This window comes from Psittacula echo, assembly GCF_963264785.1.
Source record: "Psittacula echo genome assembly, chromosome: 2".
In the NCBI taxonomy this organism is placed as follows: domain Eukaryota; kingdom Metazoa; phylum Chordata; class Aves; order Psittaciformes; family Psittacidae; genus Psittacula; species Psittacula echo.
The window spans coordinates 57803213-57821041 of record NC_137737.1 but is presented as its reverse complement, the minus strand read 5'-3'; the positions used below and the strand labels follow the sequence as shown (position 1 = coordinate 57821041).

Here is a 17829-nt window from a genome sequence, read left to right as displayed (position 1 = left end):
ATATAAAAAAATAAGTGGATAATTTTCAACCAGCGGGGTTTTTTTAAGAATATAGTAGTATCAGCTTCGAAATTGCAGCCCCATTTCTGATGAATTTAGTAACATGTGTTTGGATATGAGCATGAATGCCTGAATCCGCTGGTCAGTATCAGACACAGAACAAATGTTCATTGCAAAAATTTCAGATATTCATCTGGGTATTAACTCATTTCTTTGATGTTCATGTTCGATAGTATTTGCTAAGAAAGGAAAATCATATTGTTGTGATGTTGGTTGTAAAGGTGCTACAATCCTAAAGTTGAGAATATTACCATTTGGTGATGAGATATTTTTGATATGGTTTTAGGGTTTCAGAATAATTAGATGGTCAAGTTCTGCTAGAACACTCTCTGAGAAGAAATCTCATGGAAAATGAGATTGATGCCTCACATATAGTTTCATTTATGAGCTTTCAGTATTGATTTGCATTGTGGTAGAACTTAGATGCTCTACTTAGGCTTTGTTTTCCATTATGGTAGGTAATACCCAAAGTAAGGTAGGGCTCAGTCTTGTAGAGTCTGAAGAAGTTGAGACTGGTGTGGTTCTCCATTTCATGCCATAGACCATACCATAAAAAAAACCCCTCTGGCTTATGGATAAGGTGGTTTCCAGCTTTCCAAGGTCACTATTCTATGGTTCTCAAAGTGGTTATCGCTCCATCTTGATTAGGGAAAGCTTTGCTTGTCACATGTGGTTGATAATGGTTGATAGTGTTTGATAGACCACAGATAAATCATTACTTGAATAGCTGTCACAGTCATACATTCTGCTCATTTTGAACTCCTCAGCCTTGCCTGCACACTTCAAGACAGAGATGAAAGATGAAGAAGCCACAGAAGGTGGAACAGCCACTCTACAATGTGAGCTATCTAGGACTGCCTCTGTGGAGTGGAAAAAGAAACACAAAGTGCTCAAATCGAGTGAAAAATATACTATGAGACAGGAAGGTACTACAGCACAGCTGCTGATCCATACTTTAGAAGTCAAGGATGCTGGGGAATATACCTGTGTGTGTGGAGATGAGAAGACTACTGCAGCACTGACAGTGCATGGTAAAGAAAACAGAAATGAACAATTTTTGTGTGATATTTCTCTTTTCTCCTCTGGAAGCCTCAATACTGACACACAATGAATTCTTTCTGTAATTTTGCCATCACTAATTCTGTTAGTAACAGATTTTCTTGGGTTTATTGCAATTTTTTAATTTGATTTTAATTAGAATTGTAGTTCCATTGATTATACTAACATTTTCCCTGTTTTCCTTGCTCTTGTTGGTGTACAGCTATACTGCTTTGCACCACAATGAAGGCTAAAAGATGCCACATGCTTGCATTTTTTGTTCTGTTTTACTTAGTTTTGACTTGAGCCTAGAGAGATGGAGCAGCAGGAACACTCATACTTTTTAAAAAGAGCAATCTTAGATTTCAAGTTACATCAGAACTTGACATATACTTTTAAATAATGCGAACAAAACTTGATTCAATGCAACTTTCCTATATAACTCTGATCATGTAGATATGTATTCTGGTATTGCATAATACTTAGTGTTATAGTGTAAGAGTACTTCACAGTCCCCGGTCAAATTGATCTGCAAACTTTCTTTGAAAGAAAGAAACTTTATTTCCACTGTTAACACAGGACAGAAAGAAGTAGTTTTAGCTATCTTTCTCATCTGGAAATTCAGTAGGTTAATAAATCAATTTCATAGAATCACAGAATGGTTTGGGTTGGAAGGGATCTTAAAGCTCATCCACTTCCAACCCCCCTGCCACAGGCAGGGACACCTTCCACTAGACCAGGTTGCTCCAAGCCCCGTCCAACCTGGCCTTGAACACTGCCAGGGATGGGTCATCTACTGTCCATTCCTTCCTTCCCACTATAAAATTGCTTTGCTTTACTGCCCAGACATTTTTATCTTCATATTTACCAATAAACAAGGGTGGCTTCAGTCTTGAACTTCCAATTTAACCGTAGAAAAAAAAATAGGAAAGGGCCTCTACAGGTCATCTACTCCATCCCTGAGCCCCAAGTCACATTCACCCCTATCTAGCCTGCACTTCAAAACCTCCAGTGGTGAATAATCTGCAGTTCCCTGGACACACATTCCACTGCTTGGCTATCATTACTGGCAGAAAGCTCTTCCTTATTTCTGCAAAAGTCTTTCTCAAGCTCATTATTTCTTGTCCCCCAGTAGAAATGGACAAAGTACTTGCTTTTTTTTCTCTTTGTGAAACTATTTTACAGATTTGAAAACTTTCATCATGTCTCCCATCTGTCTTCTCTTTTCTGGACTAAGCCCCTTCAATCCTTTTACTCTTTCTTTATAGGTCATGTTTGCTAGACTTCAGCTCATCTTTGGTGCTTTCTGGACCATCTTCAGTTAATCTACATCTTTGTAGAAATGTGGCCAAAAGCAGACTACAGTGCTCCATCCAGGGCTTTGCCAGTGTGGAGTAGGATGGAAGGACTTCATGTGTCTTGCATGTGACACTTGATTTTATACATCTCTATTATGATGATGGCTTTGTTTACATCAGAGTTGCATTTTTTTGGCTTGCATTTGCTCCATGATCTCTTGTAACTCCAAATCCCTCTCTGCAGATCTGCTGCCTCCTGTTGTTCTCCACCTTGTATTTGTGTTTACTGTTCCTAAATAGAGTATTTTGCACCTTCTCTTGCTAAATTGCAGCCTTTTTATTTTCATTGCTGCTTCATCAAGATCTTATTATCCTAACCCAGTTTAACAAAGTGCTTTCACCTTCTCTCCCTTCTCACCTTAAGATCATCTCCAAAGTTAATGACAGCTCTGCATTTCATTGTCTAAGTCACTAAAGAAAATGCTGAATAACAGTGGACTCCAGAGCATTGAGGAACTCTGTTCAACTTGTTCTTTCATTGTGAGTTTAAATCACAGTTGAATATTATTTGACTGTGTTTTTCGAATTAATAGTGCTTCCTACTGCAATTCTCCTATACCTAAGTTGAAGTAAGAGCTTTACTAAAATAAAAGTGTACAGCATATACTGTGTCTTTCTATCAGTGAAGCTTATTAATCTATGCCAAGACAAATTACACTGGTCCGCTCCTTCACAAAGAGAAAAGTTTTTGGCAAGTCCATGAATATTGCTACAATGTTTTTATAAGAATTAAAGGTAAGCTGAAATAGCTATAATTCCTTGGATCCTCCCTCTGCCACCCCCCTCTTCAGTCTTTTTCCAAGACAAGCACTGTGAATCGGATTCAGCTTGTAAATCAAGACTGGTGAGTACTCCTAAATTTGCATTTTTGTCAATGGAGATCTAGTCGGCATAGCTGATGGAAGTCAGGGAGACATCCAGTTCCCCTTATAGCAGACCTTTAGATTTGATCAGCAGATAGTTCTATTGGCTCTGCTGACTTTGCCTGGATCTTTCTTGATTGTCTGGGAGCTCAGACTCTTGGTTCACATGTTAAGAACTAAATGTGTCTATTTCAATCTGTAATTCCTTTTTTACCACTGAGTTGCTATTTTTTCTGTACTTGTGAAGCATCACCCATTCTCTTTGATTTCTCCAGTGTAATGTTTGATATTGGTTGAGCTTGTAGCTTAGGTGTTCCAGGACAAATTTCATCATACCAGGGTGCTTTGAGAATATTTAGTTTATTTAAATATTCTCTAACCCTTTTATGATTTCCCTAGCCAGAATTTCTATTACCTTCTTAGCTATCATTAACCTTTTATATTAAAGAAGAAAAAGGAAGAAAACACTTCAGCTTTCCCTGTGTCACCCACCATCAATTTACATTCTTGAAAAAGAGCTAGACCAAATACTCCCTTGTTGTTTTTCTTCCTTCTAATCTACTTACCAGATGTCATAGTATTATTTCTGTTTCTTTCTAGTTCAGGCTGGCCAGATTTCCTGGAATTTGCATGCTAATATTTTGATTAAGCCAAGAGCCACAAGTTGAACTGTGAGCTGAGAACACAGAAAACTCCTGGAGTAGTGATCTTGCCACTCAGTTGCTGGATACAACTACACACAGCACACATCTCTGTCTGGAGACATTTGATATTGGCATAATTTTGCAATCACGTTTCATCCCCTTTTTCCTGTTGATCTCTTTGTCCATGAGATGACAGAGTCCAGGAATGTGGAACTGCCCTTGACCTTCTTGAGACATGCAGGGTACCCTGCCTTTCTGGTTTTCCCTGTGCATTCTGCAGTATTTTTTTCCCCCTACTCTCATCAACCCCCTGTATTTTACAGGTATTTTGAGCTTCAAGACATTAAAATGTTTGTGATTTAGTCATGCTATTCCTGATAGTCCTTGGAGTGAGGTAATCTCTGTAATTATGCTCTTAATTATGCCCTTTCTTTGAGAATTTTTCCACTCTCTTAAACTACCTTGTCCTTTAAGTTTGCTTCTGCTTGATCTTAAGTAGCAATTCTTTAATTACTGAAGCTTACTTTCTTGTTGCTCACAGAATTCCCTTTTGCTCTTCTCCATCACTACTTGTCTTAAAATCCATGAGCTCCTGCTTCATCATCGATGTCTGCCCAATTATGCTCCTCATCCATATTCCAATACATTTATTTCTTGCTGGTCAGAGTGAGGACCTGGAGATCCTCATGGTTTTTCATATCTATTCTATACCCAAAAGTGGTTCCCACCCCATTACAAAGACTTAGCATATTTTGTCCCATCCTACTGTTCCCATGGTGATATCTGGTCTGTCCTGGTTTCAGTTTATGCTTCGAATGATGCTGCTAGTTGTTCCAAAAGGGATAGGGTGTTAGGTGAAGGTCTTATGTCATATTTCCACAATGGAGGCATCCTCCTTCTTTTTCCATTCTATTATTACCAAAACATTTTCAAGAGGTCTCTCTGATTCTGCTCTTCAGTGTCATTCTAACTCTCAGGCTATGTCTGTAGATATCCTTGATATGTAAGGTAAAACCTTTTTAATTTTTCCTTTAACTATTTTTCATGATCATGGTGTAACTTGCTATATCAATTTCCCAGGCTTAATTTTACTGAGAAAGTACGTTTTTGGCTGTATGTGGATTTTCCCCCCTCCTGCTGTTTATTCTCCATACATCTCTAAATCAATCACCAAAAAATGGCCACTGTATAAAGTCTTTTTGTGTGTACAATGCACATTAGTTCCTTTCTTCCGTGAGAGGATCGTCATGTCAATAACTAGGCATGGATAGATAATGGTAAATATCAGGTTCATTTTTTTTGGTGGCCAAGAACTGTTTATCATGGAAACATTTGCTCTTCTGTTTCCCAGCCCTTCCTGCTCTCTTCAAAGAAGAGTTAAGAAATGAGGAAGCCATGGAGGGTAAAATAGTCACTTTGCGCTGTGAGCTGACCAAGACTGCTTCAGTGGAGTGGAAAAAGGGGGACACAGTACTCAAACCTAGCGAGAAATACAAAATGAGGCAGAAGGATGTCACTGCAGAACTGGTGATCCATAATCTAAATGAGAGTGATGCTGGTGATTATACCTGCGTGTGTGGAGATGTGCAGTCCACAGCTTCCTTAGCAGTACATGGTAATAACCAATTTCATCTAGATGTCCTCATTATCGAACTTATGGTATGAATTCAGCTTTTCTCCATGTTCATTTTTATCTCTGCATAGTTCCTCTGAGTCTGACTTCGCATGTCATAGTCATGACAATTAATTTGCTTTTTGTGAAATAAGGGAAAAACTCACACCCCAATTCCATATACAAAGTGGTTTTAGCATTTGCTACTTAAAGTAGATGTGAGACCAGGCCTGGAGACAGCTCCCCACTGATGGCCTTGCCTTTCCTTCCCCAACCCCTACCCTTCACCAGGAGGCTGTGTTTGCTGCTCCATTTTAACCCTGTGTCCATTGCACCCTCAGTGCTGCCTGCACGCATCAAGGAGAGCCTGAAAGATGAGGAGGTAACAGAAGGTCAAGCAGCCACTCTGTGCTGTGAGCTGACCAAGGTTGCTCAAGTGAAGTGGAGAAAGGGAAGTAGTTTGCTCAAAGTCAGCGACAAATACAAAATGAAGCAGGAGGGCACAGTCATGAAGCTGCTTATCCATGATGTAGAAATGAAAGATGCTGGAGAATACACCTGTGTGTGTGGAGAACAGGAGACTACAGCTGCTTTGATAGTGCATGGTAAAAAACATGCATGTATATCTGTGTTATTGTGTGGTTCTCTATCAGCTCATTACTATTCATTGTGTTTTCACTTGTGACTGAATTTGTTTAAATTTCCAAGCTGTGTCTAAGGTCTGCTTGCATCCAGACCACTTTTCTGTTTCTGTCTGTTACTTTGTCCAATATCCTGTAATTATGAGAAAAGCAAACTCTTTCCACCCTAAAATGTCACCTGCCTCTGTATCACTCCATCCTTCCCCTCATGTGTGTGCCACGTGTCATTTTTAATGTCCTGTGTCTGTTTTGTGACCTTCAGCCCTGCCTGCACTTTTCAAAGAAGAACTGAAGGACCTGCGAGCCATAGAAAGGCAAACAGTCACTCTGAGCTGTAAGCTGACCAAGGCTGCAGATGTTCAATGGAAGAAAGGAAACACAATAATCAGGGCAAGTGAAAAATATATCATGCGGCAGGATAATGTCCTTGCTGAGTTGGAAATTTGTGATCTGGAGCTGCAGGATGCAGGAGATTACACCTGTGTGTGTGGAGACCAACATACCGTGGCTTCTCTGACAGTGAATGGTAAATTCATCTTGCAGATGACTGCTCATTTTTCTTGTTTCTCTGAGACGTCCTTTTGCCGTACAAAGTGTTCACCTATCAGCTTTTTCCTAGGAATTAATTTGTGTTCAGGAAAGGAGAACAATTTATTCTGACATTTAATTTTAGTCTGATGTTCCTGAAAAAGAAGCAGAGGACATGACCATTTCTCCATGCAGACAAACTTACGTTTTAAGTTTGAGAGAATAGAACTTAGGAAATGCTCCTGTTGGACCAACTGAGATGTCCGGCCTTCTGATGGAGGGTGGCCCTATGATAAATTACTTAGGTTGCCTCTTGAATTCATCCAGCCTGTTGTACTTTGACCTGTGAGCTCAACACTTCCTTCTCTTATTGTCACTGCTGGATTTAGTTTTCCAGATCATCGTAGTTATAACCTCATCCTCAATGGCCAAAGACCCTTACTCGGACAGATTTGAACTTCTGTTGATATTTCATGATGTTGATCATGAATAACAAATGCAGGGGTCTTAGATTAAATGCACTCTCTATTGACTTTCCATTCCCAGCCCTGCCAGTGCTTTTCAAGGAAGAGCTGAAGAATGAAGAAGTTCAAGAAGGAACATCAGTCTCTCTGCATTGTGAATTAACCAAACCAGCTCCAGTGCAGTGGAAAATAGGGTCCAAAGTGGTCAAAGCATGTGACAAATTTCAAATGAGACAATCCGGCACCACTGCAGAGCTGGTCATTCACGATCTAGAAGTAGAAGATGCTGGAGATTATTCCTGTGTGTGTGGTGACCAGAACACAACAGCAACCTTAACAGTTCATGGTAAAAAGACCTTATTAAAATTGATAAATAGCTCTATAGATAGACATTACTCTGAAATTCATCTGTTTCTGCCCTGGATCAGTAGCTTGTCTGGGGTTTTATCCCTTTCTTTTTCTTCATTCTGTGTATAGCTCATTTCTTACTGATTAAAAATAGGTCAGAACAAATTTTTGGGTCATTATTACTCTGTCAGCCTTGAAAAGGAGAAAATGGGATTTTTCTTTCTGTTCAGGTCTGCTCTTCTTGGACATTTATATTTCCCAGCTCTTTTCTCTCCCTCATCCTCATGGTTCATTTGATCCAACCCCAGTTTTTTGTCAAAACACGCATATATAGGTGGTCAGGTCCTCTGCTCTCCAAGCACTGCTCAAAGGAGAAGTGAGGGTTGAGGGAGCAGGAGGAGGAGATGTCGTGCTGCTGGGTGACCTGGCCATGGTTGCTCCTGGGGGTACCAGATCCTTTAAGTGAGTCAGACATGCAGAATGAGATATGAGTTACCATTTCAGAGCTTCTTACCTAGGTTTGAAGGATGCAGGGGTTTACACCTTTATGTGGGGATCAGGTATACCTTAATGGATAGGGACTAAAAGAAACTGAACAACACATATTATTAGGAGCTATAATGTTCTTTATCCTGCTAGCTCCCAATAAACCAATCCATAAAGAAATCCTTGAGTTACGTTAATGATCTCATTACCTCGTGTTCTGCTCTTATTTAATTAATGGGTATCCTTTTTAATGGAGTAACAGTCCTTGGCTCTGAGGAACTTGGTCAGAGATCCAAGCTTTTTCCCAAAAATCTTCTGACCCTCCCCTGAGCTTTCCTGAGGCATGGACTTTTTCTGAGGCATTTGGGGAGTGCTATTTGTATTCTGTACCTGCTTACAGTAGCTGTGCACAATGCACTTCTGTGGGTAAATATTAATAATTTGTTTTCATGCAGGTTGTTTCCTGTAGGTTATTCTGTCTTTGCGTTATGATTTCCAAATAGGGAAGTAATAAGAATCTGTAATTCTTATTACATGTAATAAGCCCTTCAAACTTCTATTCAAAACTAAAAGTATTTTTATTTTGAAATCCAACTACTTTCATGTAGGTGGGGTTATGAATTTTTAGTGAAACAAAACAGAAAATATCAATGCCATCCTTCAAGAAATCATGCCTGTATAGGTAAAATAGTACTGTATCCAGCAGTGTTATTTGTGAGTGCTGTTTACTTGAGATCTGGATCTTTCTATATTGTTCTTTCACTATGAAAAATGACAGACACCCAGGGAACTGATGTCTTATATCAAGTGAAATCACAACACACTAGAAGAAGAATGCTTTCAGAGTTCCTGAACTTGGCTGTAGCCATGCATGTCTATTAAAGGTTGAAAAAAGGAGGCATGAGGGGAAATAATCCCAAGCATGAAAAAGAAATTAAGATTTTAATTCTGTTTTTCTGGTGACCATTTGTCCATGTTACATCCTTCAGCTCTGCCACCGCTCTTTAAGGAAGAGCTAAAGGACAAGGAAGCAGAAGAAGGTGGAAAAGTTGCCCTGTGTTGCGAACTCACCAAGGCTGCTCCAGTGGAGTGGCGGAAGGACCAGAGGATTCTCAAAGCAAGTGAGAAATGCAAAATGAGGCAGGAAGGGACAAAGGCAGAGCTGGTGATTCATGAACTAGCTGAGGAGGATGCAGGAGACTACACCTGTGTGTGTGGAGAGCACCAGACTACAGCTGTCTTAACAGTACAGGGTAAAAACTATTTTGACCCTCCTACTTCCTAACTGGAAACATCTGTCCTTTACTACAAGGTGTTCAGTTTTCCATGTCTGTTTTTTCAACCATATTAACTGAAGTCACATTCATTTGAAGGTATTTGCTTCCTTTAATGACCCATAGGTTGTATTTGTTGGAAAATACCAATCTGCATTTTTCTGTGCCATCCTTTTGCCTTTTCTTTCCTTAAACACAGACCTGCTATCCTTTCATCTTTCCTTTCTGGCATTCCTTTCCTATCATTTAAACCCACTAATCTTTTGTCTTTACCTTCCTGCATTTATTCTCTAAACCACAAATCTGTTTATTCTTTGCCATTCCTTTCTGGCATTCTCAATACTTACCATTTTAATATAGCATAGGGTATAAAAAGCAGTATCCAGAACAAAGCTGTGTTAGTTACAATTTCATCTGGTAGAAAGCAGATGTAAATCTCTTGAGGACAGTGCAATTTTGCTAGTAGAAGGACAGCATAAAACCACCGAATATTATATGTATTATATATGTATAGTCCCACTAGGGTGTTTTCATTTCTCTTGCCTCTCTTTGTTGCTGATCCTTGTCCTTCCATAACCATCACAACTTTCCGCTGTCACTTCCTACTCTCTCCCGTCTCTGGAGATAACCTTAGTTTGTAATACTTTTCACCTGCATCCTTCAGCTGTGCCTCCATTTTTCCAAGAAGAAATGACCAGCAAGGAAGCGGTAGAAGGTGGAAAGGCCACTTTGCAGTGTGAGCTGAGCAAGACGTCTGCCCATGTTCAGTGGAAGAAAGGCCATCGCGTCCTCACTTCGGGCACCAAGTACAGCATGAGACAGGAAGGCTGTGTTGTGGAGCTTGTAGTTCACAATTTAGATTTGAATGATACTGGAGATTATACCTGTGTGTGTGGAGACAAGACAACCACAGCTGCCTTAACAGTGCATGGTAAAGTAATCCTTGGGATTAAGGTCCTCCAAACCTTAGACCTACCCCAGTCTCTATTGCTATGGTCTGTCCTGTTCCCTTTCTGTTTGCTTGGGATTTTTTGTTCCTTTGGACTTTGCTTGTGTGCTTCCTCCTTAAAATAGGAAAGAGAGGTGCCTGCTGGTGTTTGTCCTCCTCAGCTCTTCTGGTTCTTCTCACTTTCCTTGCCCTGATGCAGTGACCAGGGAAGCTGGGGAAGATTTTCCCCATGTGCTCCACTGACCTGGATCAGAGCTCAGTAGCCTATCATGCATCCTCTCCCCCAGGACCTCGCCTAGTTGCTTTTCAAGGGATATTCACTCTCTCTGTGGTAACTCTTTTACTCTTCAGCACTGCCTCCAGAATTCAAGAAAGACCTGAAGGACTTAGAAGCTGTAGAATGTGGGACAGCTACTCTGCTCTGTGAGCTGACTAAGCCTGCTGTGGTGGAGTGGAAGAAAGGGCAGGAGGTGCTCAAAGCAAGCAGCAAATATAAAATGAGTCAAGATGGTGCTGTTGCAAAGCTGATTATCCATGAGCTGGATGTGGAGGACACTGGAGATTACACTTGTGTGTGTGGAGATCAGCAAACAACTGCCACTCTGACAATCAATGGTAAAAAAGAAAAAAAACAATAGGAAAAGTTTGTATTTATTGAAAGTAAAACCTGTGGTTTAGTGTCACTTACGGAGAAGAGCACACTGCAGTTCATAAGGCATGCAGAACAGCATAGTCTGTACAGCCTAATAGAGTGACCAGGAGGAAAATAGGAATTGCAATGCAGAACTAAATGCGTTTTGTCAGTATATCACGGTCAGGTCAATTGTATTTTCTCTTGCAAGTGGTCTGTCTTAAGAAGGAATCTGAGCTCTTACAACTTCCTGCTGATCTTCAGCATACCTCTTCAGTGATCAGGGAAACATGTTGGCTGCTTCTATAGTAAGAAAAATATTCTACCAGTTTTAGATCATAGATTTGATTAAGCTTCTACATACTTCATGGCAAATATAACTTCTTGAAATTGATTTCTTCTTGTTCTGCAGATATTTTTAGTACTTCGCTAAGGAAATAGCCTTTTGGTTTGAATCTAGAGCATTGAGGATTAGAGATGTCTGCAAAAAAGCTCTTCTGGTGCTTTGTTCTTCTTTCTGTGTTTTCTTTCCCAAGCCCCATCTGCAGTATATTGCAAGATATGTTTCTATTTTATAGCCCTACCAGCACTTTTTAAACAAGAGCTTCAGAATACTGAGGCAGAAGAAGGTGGTACAGCATCACTGAGGTGTGAGCTTACCAAACCCAACACTCCAGTAGAGTGGAGGAAAGGAGATATTACTCTCTACCCTGGTTTGAAATATGAGATGAAGCAGCAGGGCTCTGCTGCTGAATTGGTCATTCATGACTTAGAACCGGATGATTCAGGAAAGTACACCTGCAACTCTGGACATCAGCAGACAACGGCTGTGGTAACCGTACATGGTAGGTGGAGTATTGACCTTTGACTCTGTAGAGATGAAGTGAAAGGAGCATCTTAGTGTTCTCTACAGCCACTTACCTGCTTTGATGCCGGTCCATGCCAGAATACATATTCTACTTGAGCATGACACATGACCAAGTTAGAAAGGTTCTTCTTGCAGTATGTGGAGTGATTAATCATCATCAAAGCAATTAAATGTTATCATGATGTCAAGATGTGATGAACCCTCCTGCCCTCTGAGTGAAGGGAGTGTGGCTGCATATGGAATGGATAACAGAAAATAAGCCAGGCAGGCTGATGGCTATTTTGGGGTTGTTGATTGCTTCAGTATGCAAATTGGGCATAATGTCTGATTGGGATGATATGAGATGCAATAATTGGTGGATAAAAGATTTCTATAACATGTGAATGTTCTGTATTATTACTTGAAGTTTTGAGCCTCAGGTATAAACTTTGGCTGTAGTCAATTGCATCCGCATGTGTTTTCCTCCCCCCCTTCTACCATGCAAGAGCAAGACCTCGCTGGAAATCTGAATTCCCTCTCACATTAATCACTTTATTGTCATCTTTTACTGTATTGCCTCTTCTTGTGTTTTGATGATAACTTGACCTTTTATATGTTGATAGAAGCTTTATGGGGGGGGGGTGGGGGGTGGAGGAAATACTCTCACTTCATGTTTCAAACTCGCAGACCTTTATTAAGGAATAAGGGTCCGTGTAAGAGAGAGCATATCCCAGTGATCTTTAACTAAAGCATCTGTAGTTGGCATGGAGACATTTCTTTAGGAAACCCTGATTCCTGCAGATTGCAAACCACACCATTCTATGAAGCATATTAAGACCGGATCTTTCTTAACTTCACCATCTGTCCTGAGCTCTTGTTCACATAATGGTTCAAGAAGGATGCTTCCAAGGCAGAAGGTTACAGCCCAAGGATTATGGAATCATTAGGATAGCCCATTTCTGAAGAATGATGGTAGGACTGGGTCCTTTTCAGACTAAAGCACTCTTAAAACGTTTCCCTCTCAAATTTTGCAGAACTGCCTGTCACATTTAAGCAACCCCTACAGAATAAAGAATCAGAGGAAGGAAGCACAGCTACATTCTGCTGTGAGCTTTCAAAACCCAGTGCTGCAGTGGAATGGAGGAAAGGAGGAGTGGGGCTGCAGCCCAGCCAGAAATATGAAATGAGGCAGAGGGAATGCCTGGTAGAGCTCTTAATACATAATCTCAAATTAGAAGATACAGGAGAATACAGCTGTGATACTGGGGATCAGGAAACCAAGGCATCTTTAAACGTGAAAGGTAGGTTGTATGAGAATGGAAGAGAATGATACTTTGTTCTTCAAGTGCTGCATTTGAGTTTTGGTTTCTAAGCAGAAATAGTTTCTTGCTTTATGGCTGGGGAAAAATTAAAGAAAGAGCAATGCTTTAACATAACATCTGGACATTACATGACATGGTTTAAGTGTTTTAAAAAAGATTTTCTTCCAAATCCTGGAAGAAGACTGACAACGACCTTCCTGATCTGCCAAGGCTGTTGATGAAGTTTTGAACTTCTTTCTCTTGAGACCATTGTTAGGTCAACTGAAGGATAAATTCAAAAATTCCACCCTGGCACGGATGTGAGTCAAGGAGCAAAGAAAATAACTGTTATAACTTCAGATGGCTGCTTCTAACACAGCAAGATCTCCCGGTGGCTCCAGGCAAATTAGAAAACACGGATCTTTCCTAGGAATATAGCACTTGATGCACAGTATTTTGTTCTCCAGAGTGTCAGTCTAACTGTGTTAACCAGGACTTGACTCAGGCTTCAATAAAAGCTCCTGTTGCTTCTTCTTTTTTTTTTTTCCCCCTTCAGCTGTGCCAGTTCATTTCAAAAAGGAGCTGAAAGACAAGGAGGCAGAAGAAGGAGCTGTGGTGAAATTCCAGTGTGAGCTGACAAAGGATAATGCAACAGTGGAGTGGAGGAAAGGCACCATGGAGATCTTCCCATGTGCAAAATATGATATTAAATTAAGTGGTCACACGGCTGAACTTGTGATTCATAATGTAGAACCAGAAGATGCCTCTGATTACACGTGTGATACTGGAGACCAGCAGAGCTCAGCGGTCCTCAGAGTGAATGGTTAGCATTTCATCAAGATGGAAGAGAGGATAAAAGGGATTTGTGAAATTGTGTGAATTACATTCTTTTCTTTATTGGTGACTAAGCCTCTCCAAAAGTTAAGATAACAAGGAAAACAGGTGCCCAGTCATAAACCAGAATAGAACAGAACAGCGGATCTTGTGGGACAGGATTTGTAGAATGGCTATTCAAGCCTGTAAAGCAGAGTGTACAGTGTATTGACCATTTCCTCTTATGTGACAAAAGCAAGAAAGTCTTCGTCATGGGGATTTTGAAGTTCTAATTGATCTCTTTTTTGGTACTTTGCATTCATTGCTGGCTCAGTTGAATCAATAACTAATCATAAGTTATTTACAAAAGAATTTAAAAAATCTACTGTTTTCAATTTCTGTAATGCCTTCCCATGAAGATCCAGAGGACACTGTGTTTACACAAATCAGGAATAGTGTCTGTAAATGTTTGTGGTCCTCTCAAACTGCTGGGTCGAACCTGTGGCTATGGTCTAAGCCATAGCCTGTAAGACTACATCAGCAACCACTGGTCAACCACAAGTGAAAGAGCCCTGTGATTGCCTTACATGTATCTAAACTCTAACAATAGAATTTAGACAGAGGAACTACAAGCACTGAGATTCTTGTTCTCACAACTGTTGTCACACATATGTGATGAATATTCCCTTCTTGTTTTCATCAGTTACAATCTGTTGTCTGAGCTGTTCCACACCCTGCTTGAATAAATGTGGTCCATTTTTTTGTGCGTCATCTGGAAGGACTCACTGTTGATCATCTAGGGTCATGAAAGGAGAGCAGAGAAATCAGAAATATGTTTGAAGCTTTAAATCCTTTACAGTGTTGAGTATTTCTCTAAAAATTAATACATTTTATGCTAGTTTTAATCAGAAAGTACCAGGTTTTGCTTAGGTCTTTATACGTGTTGGCATTTCCAGTATTCAGAGCAGACGTATGAAGGGTGTCACGTGGATGCCTTTGACTTCATGGGAAACAAACATATTTGGTGAACTTTCTGATCCTCTCCTTGTATGCATATACAGAATGTAGATCTGTTTATAGAGCAAAAAGGGTTGTTATCATATAACCACTTAATATGAATTTGTTGTGCTGCATCAGGCCCCAGGTGCCTCATACTGAGTTGTGCAGACCTGGCATTCAAGCTAATGCATCACATATTAATTTTTGCTTTGCAGCCATCAAACCCCATCTGAAGGAGCAGCTGAAGAATGAAGAAGTGGAAGTGGGAGGAACGGCCAGGCTGCGCTGTGAGATTTCTATTAGCAAAGCAGAAGTGGAGTGGAGGAAAGATGGAGTCCTCCTTCACTCAAGCTCCAAGTATGAAATGTGGCAGGATGGCACCCTCCGTGAGCTGCGTGTTCACCGCCTGGAGCCTGGTGATGCTGGAGAGTATTCTTGCAAGGCTGGAGATGAGACGAGCTCTGCAAAACTGACCGTGAAAGGCAAGACCCGTTTATTGGGCAAGGGGGGTTTCACTGTTGGATGCTAAGATTTTGTAACATATTTGTTACCAATTGTGATAAATAACTGTGCCAAACTACCGTGATAAACACAGAGCATATGAAGGATATCATAAGAAAAGTCATGGTAAATGAATGGACCAAAGCAATGATTTGCTTTGTGGACAGGAGTAGATAATGCAACTGTAATTTTTGACTCACGGCTTGAAATATTTGTTTGACATCACACGCATGTGAATGAGCAGATGGTTCACTCCCAGCTTCCAGTCACATGGCAACTGCATCTGGCCTTAATGTTGTTACAGACAGAGGTTGCTTTCAGTTTGGACCACAAGTGTGGAACAACCACCACCAGCATCTCTACAAGCTACTCGACAGTGTAAAAACATCATGACCAGATGCACCATTTTTCATGCAGATGGTGACTTCAGTTGCATGAATATGCCCTGTGTTTTCTCAGATGAATATTGCATTGCTTTTCCTCTGGTATTCCCCAGCAGATTCAGGGTACACACAGCTTCTGCCTGTTGCAGTCTGTATGATCTTTGCACAGATCCACAGGGGCCCAGCTGTCCTAGAAGATGGACTCAAGCTAAGTGAAGTGCAAATGTGCTCATGCTAATCCAGTAAGTCCTGCTGAGAGCACAGAGCCAGCCAGTTTGGAGCATCAGCACAGAGTATATGCAATTTTGTTTCTGAAAAGACAGTAGAGGGGATCAGGTTTTAATGTTATTCTCTGAAGATACCTAAGTGCAAATGTAATAAATTTCAAAATCTTGATTCTGGCATCTGGCATTTGTGCCTCAATCACCCAATTACAATATCAAACATCTAACCAAAAGTAAAATAAAAATCAATATGCAATGTATCTCTGAGAAAGGGCAAGTGATAAAACCACTGACTGAAAAATATTGGCCATGTTACCAGGTACACTGAAAGTAGTGAGCTAGTAGAATTTGAAATATGATTTCAGAGGCTGCGCTATCTCCATCCTTGGAGGTAAAGCTCAACTGGACAAGGTGCTGAGTAATCTGTTGTAGGCTGGTCCTGCTTTGAGCAGTGGTGGGACTAATGACCTCCAGAAGTCCATTCCAACCTATATTATTAAATGATTCTGTCATTTGATCCATGTTTCCCCTTTCATGGCTTGACTGATGGACTCTTTACAGAGCCTGACATAACCATCGTGAGTGGCCTAAAGGACATGGTGGTGTTTGAGGGGGATGATGTAACATTTCGGTGTCAAGTTTCTCATGAGAACGCAAGGGATGTTGAATGGAAGCTGCAGGATGTTGCTCTGCAAAATAATGAAATGAATGAGATCTCAGTGGAAAAAGGGAAGATTCACACTCTAACATTAAGGAAGGTGACTGAGCAGGACATTGGCACTGTCACTTTCCGAGTGGGACCCCACGTGTCGACAGCAGAGCTCATGGTAAAAGGTAAGTCCCTCTGTGATGTGGGAAAGATCCTGATTAATGAGAAAAGGTGATTTTTTGCTTATGCTAATACAATTCAAGGCCATCATTCACTGCTTGTTAACTCATGTGAGTAGGGTGCTTGTGCTTCAAAGCATACATGATATACTGATGTTGTCTCATAGACTGTCATCCCCGTGGATATGTCATCAGGGTCTCAAAGCTAACTGCTTTCTAAAGAAATTACTGGATTGGCTCAAGTGGTTGGATGGATAGATCTCTATTTTTCATTGCTTCCTCTCCCCGTTTTATTTTTTTTTTTTTCCTACTTTGGAAGAAAAGCTTCTTTTTTCTTTCTCGAACATTGTTTTGGAGAAATTCTCAGTCAAGCATCCTTCTCCTTCTTTCTTTGAAGTTTGTTTTAAGCCCACAATATGTAACACAGAAATTAAAGAGGGGTTAATACACAACTGTTCAGCTGTAGCTTTAACACTAGGTAAAGATAAAAGTGGCTGTAAATGCCTTTGCTGTGCCTGTAATTTCAGTGCCACCTCCAGTCTTTAAGGAGAAATTACAGAGCATAGAACTGCAGGAAGAAGAAACAGCCATTCTCCGCTGCGAGGTCTCCCAGGCTGATGTTGTGGTGGTGTGGAAGAAGGGCGCTCAGGTGATTTCACCGAGCTCCAAGTATGAAATCAGACAGGAAGGAACAATCCATACTTTAAAGATTTATCACTTAAACCCAGAAGACTCTGGCAAATATACCTGTGATAATGGAAATGAACAAACAACAGCCACTTTAACTGTTAAAGGTAGGTTGTTTTGGTTTCTTTTGAAGATGAGAAACTTCTTCCACTTCCTTAGCTTAGTACTAGCAAGAGGGTTCTATCTACTGTCCTTGATTTCACATGTACTTTGGTGGCATAAAGCAGCTAAGTCCTTTTGCTTTCAGAACTTAAGTCCTGTGGTGTCCTCAGCAATGAACATGAAGAGATCCAAATGCAGTAACTGCTTCCAGAATCCTAGACCCAAGAGCCTCTTTCTGGTCACTCAGA

At 40.6% G+C, this 17829-nt stretch overlaps 1 protein-coding gene across 1 annotated transcript in view; it reads left to right on the top strand.

The window, feature by feature from the left end:
* Nucleotides 1–17829, top strand: part of OBSCN (obscurin, cytoskeletal calmodulin and titin-interacting RhoGEF) — a gene marked incomplete at both ends in the record, with an annotated part of 174394 nt that overhangs the window by 69974 nt on the left and 86591 nt on the right. Inside the window, 14 exons of the mRNA XM_080609638.1 lie at nt 828–1091; nt 5315–5578; nt 5917–6180; nt 6479–6742; nt 7291–7554; nt 9032–9295; nt 9981–10247; nt 10617–10880; nt 11475–11741; nt 12778–13044; nt 13601–13867; nt 15072–15338; nt 16526–16798; nt 17320–17586. Coding sequence (XP_080465764.1) covers nt 828–1091; nt 5315–5578; nt 5917–6180; nt 6479–6742; nt 7291–7554; nt 9032–9295; nt 9981–10247; nt 10617–10880; nt 11475–11741; nt 12778–13044; nt 13601–13867; nt 15072–15338; nt 16526–16798; nt 17320–17586 — 3723 coding nt within the window. The remainder of the gene's footprint in view (nt 1–827; nt 1092–5314; nt 5579–5916; nt 6181–6478; nt 6743–7290; nt 7555–9031; nt 9296–9980; nt 10248–10616; nt 10881–11474; nt 11742–12777; nt 13045–13600; nt 13868–15071; nt 15339–16525; nt 16799–17319; nt 17587–17829) is intronic.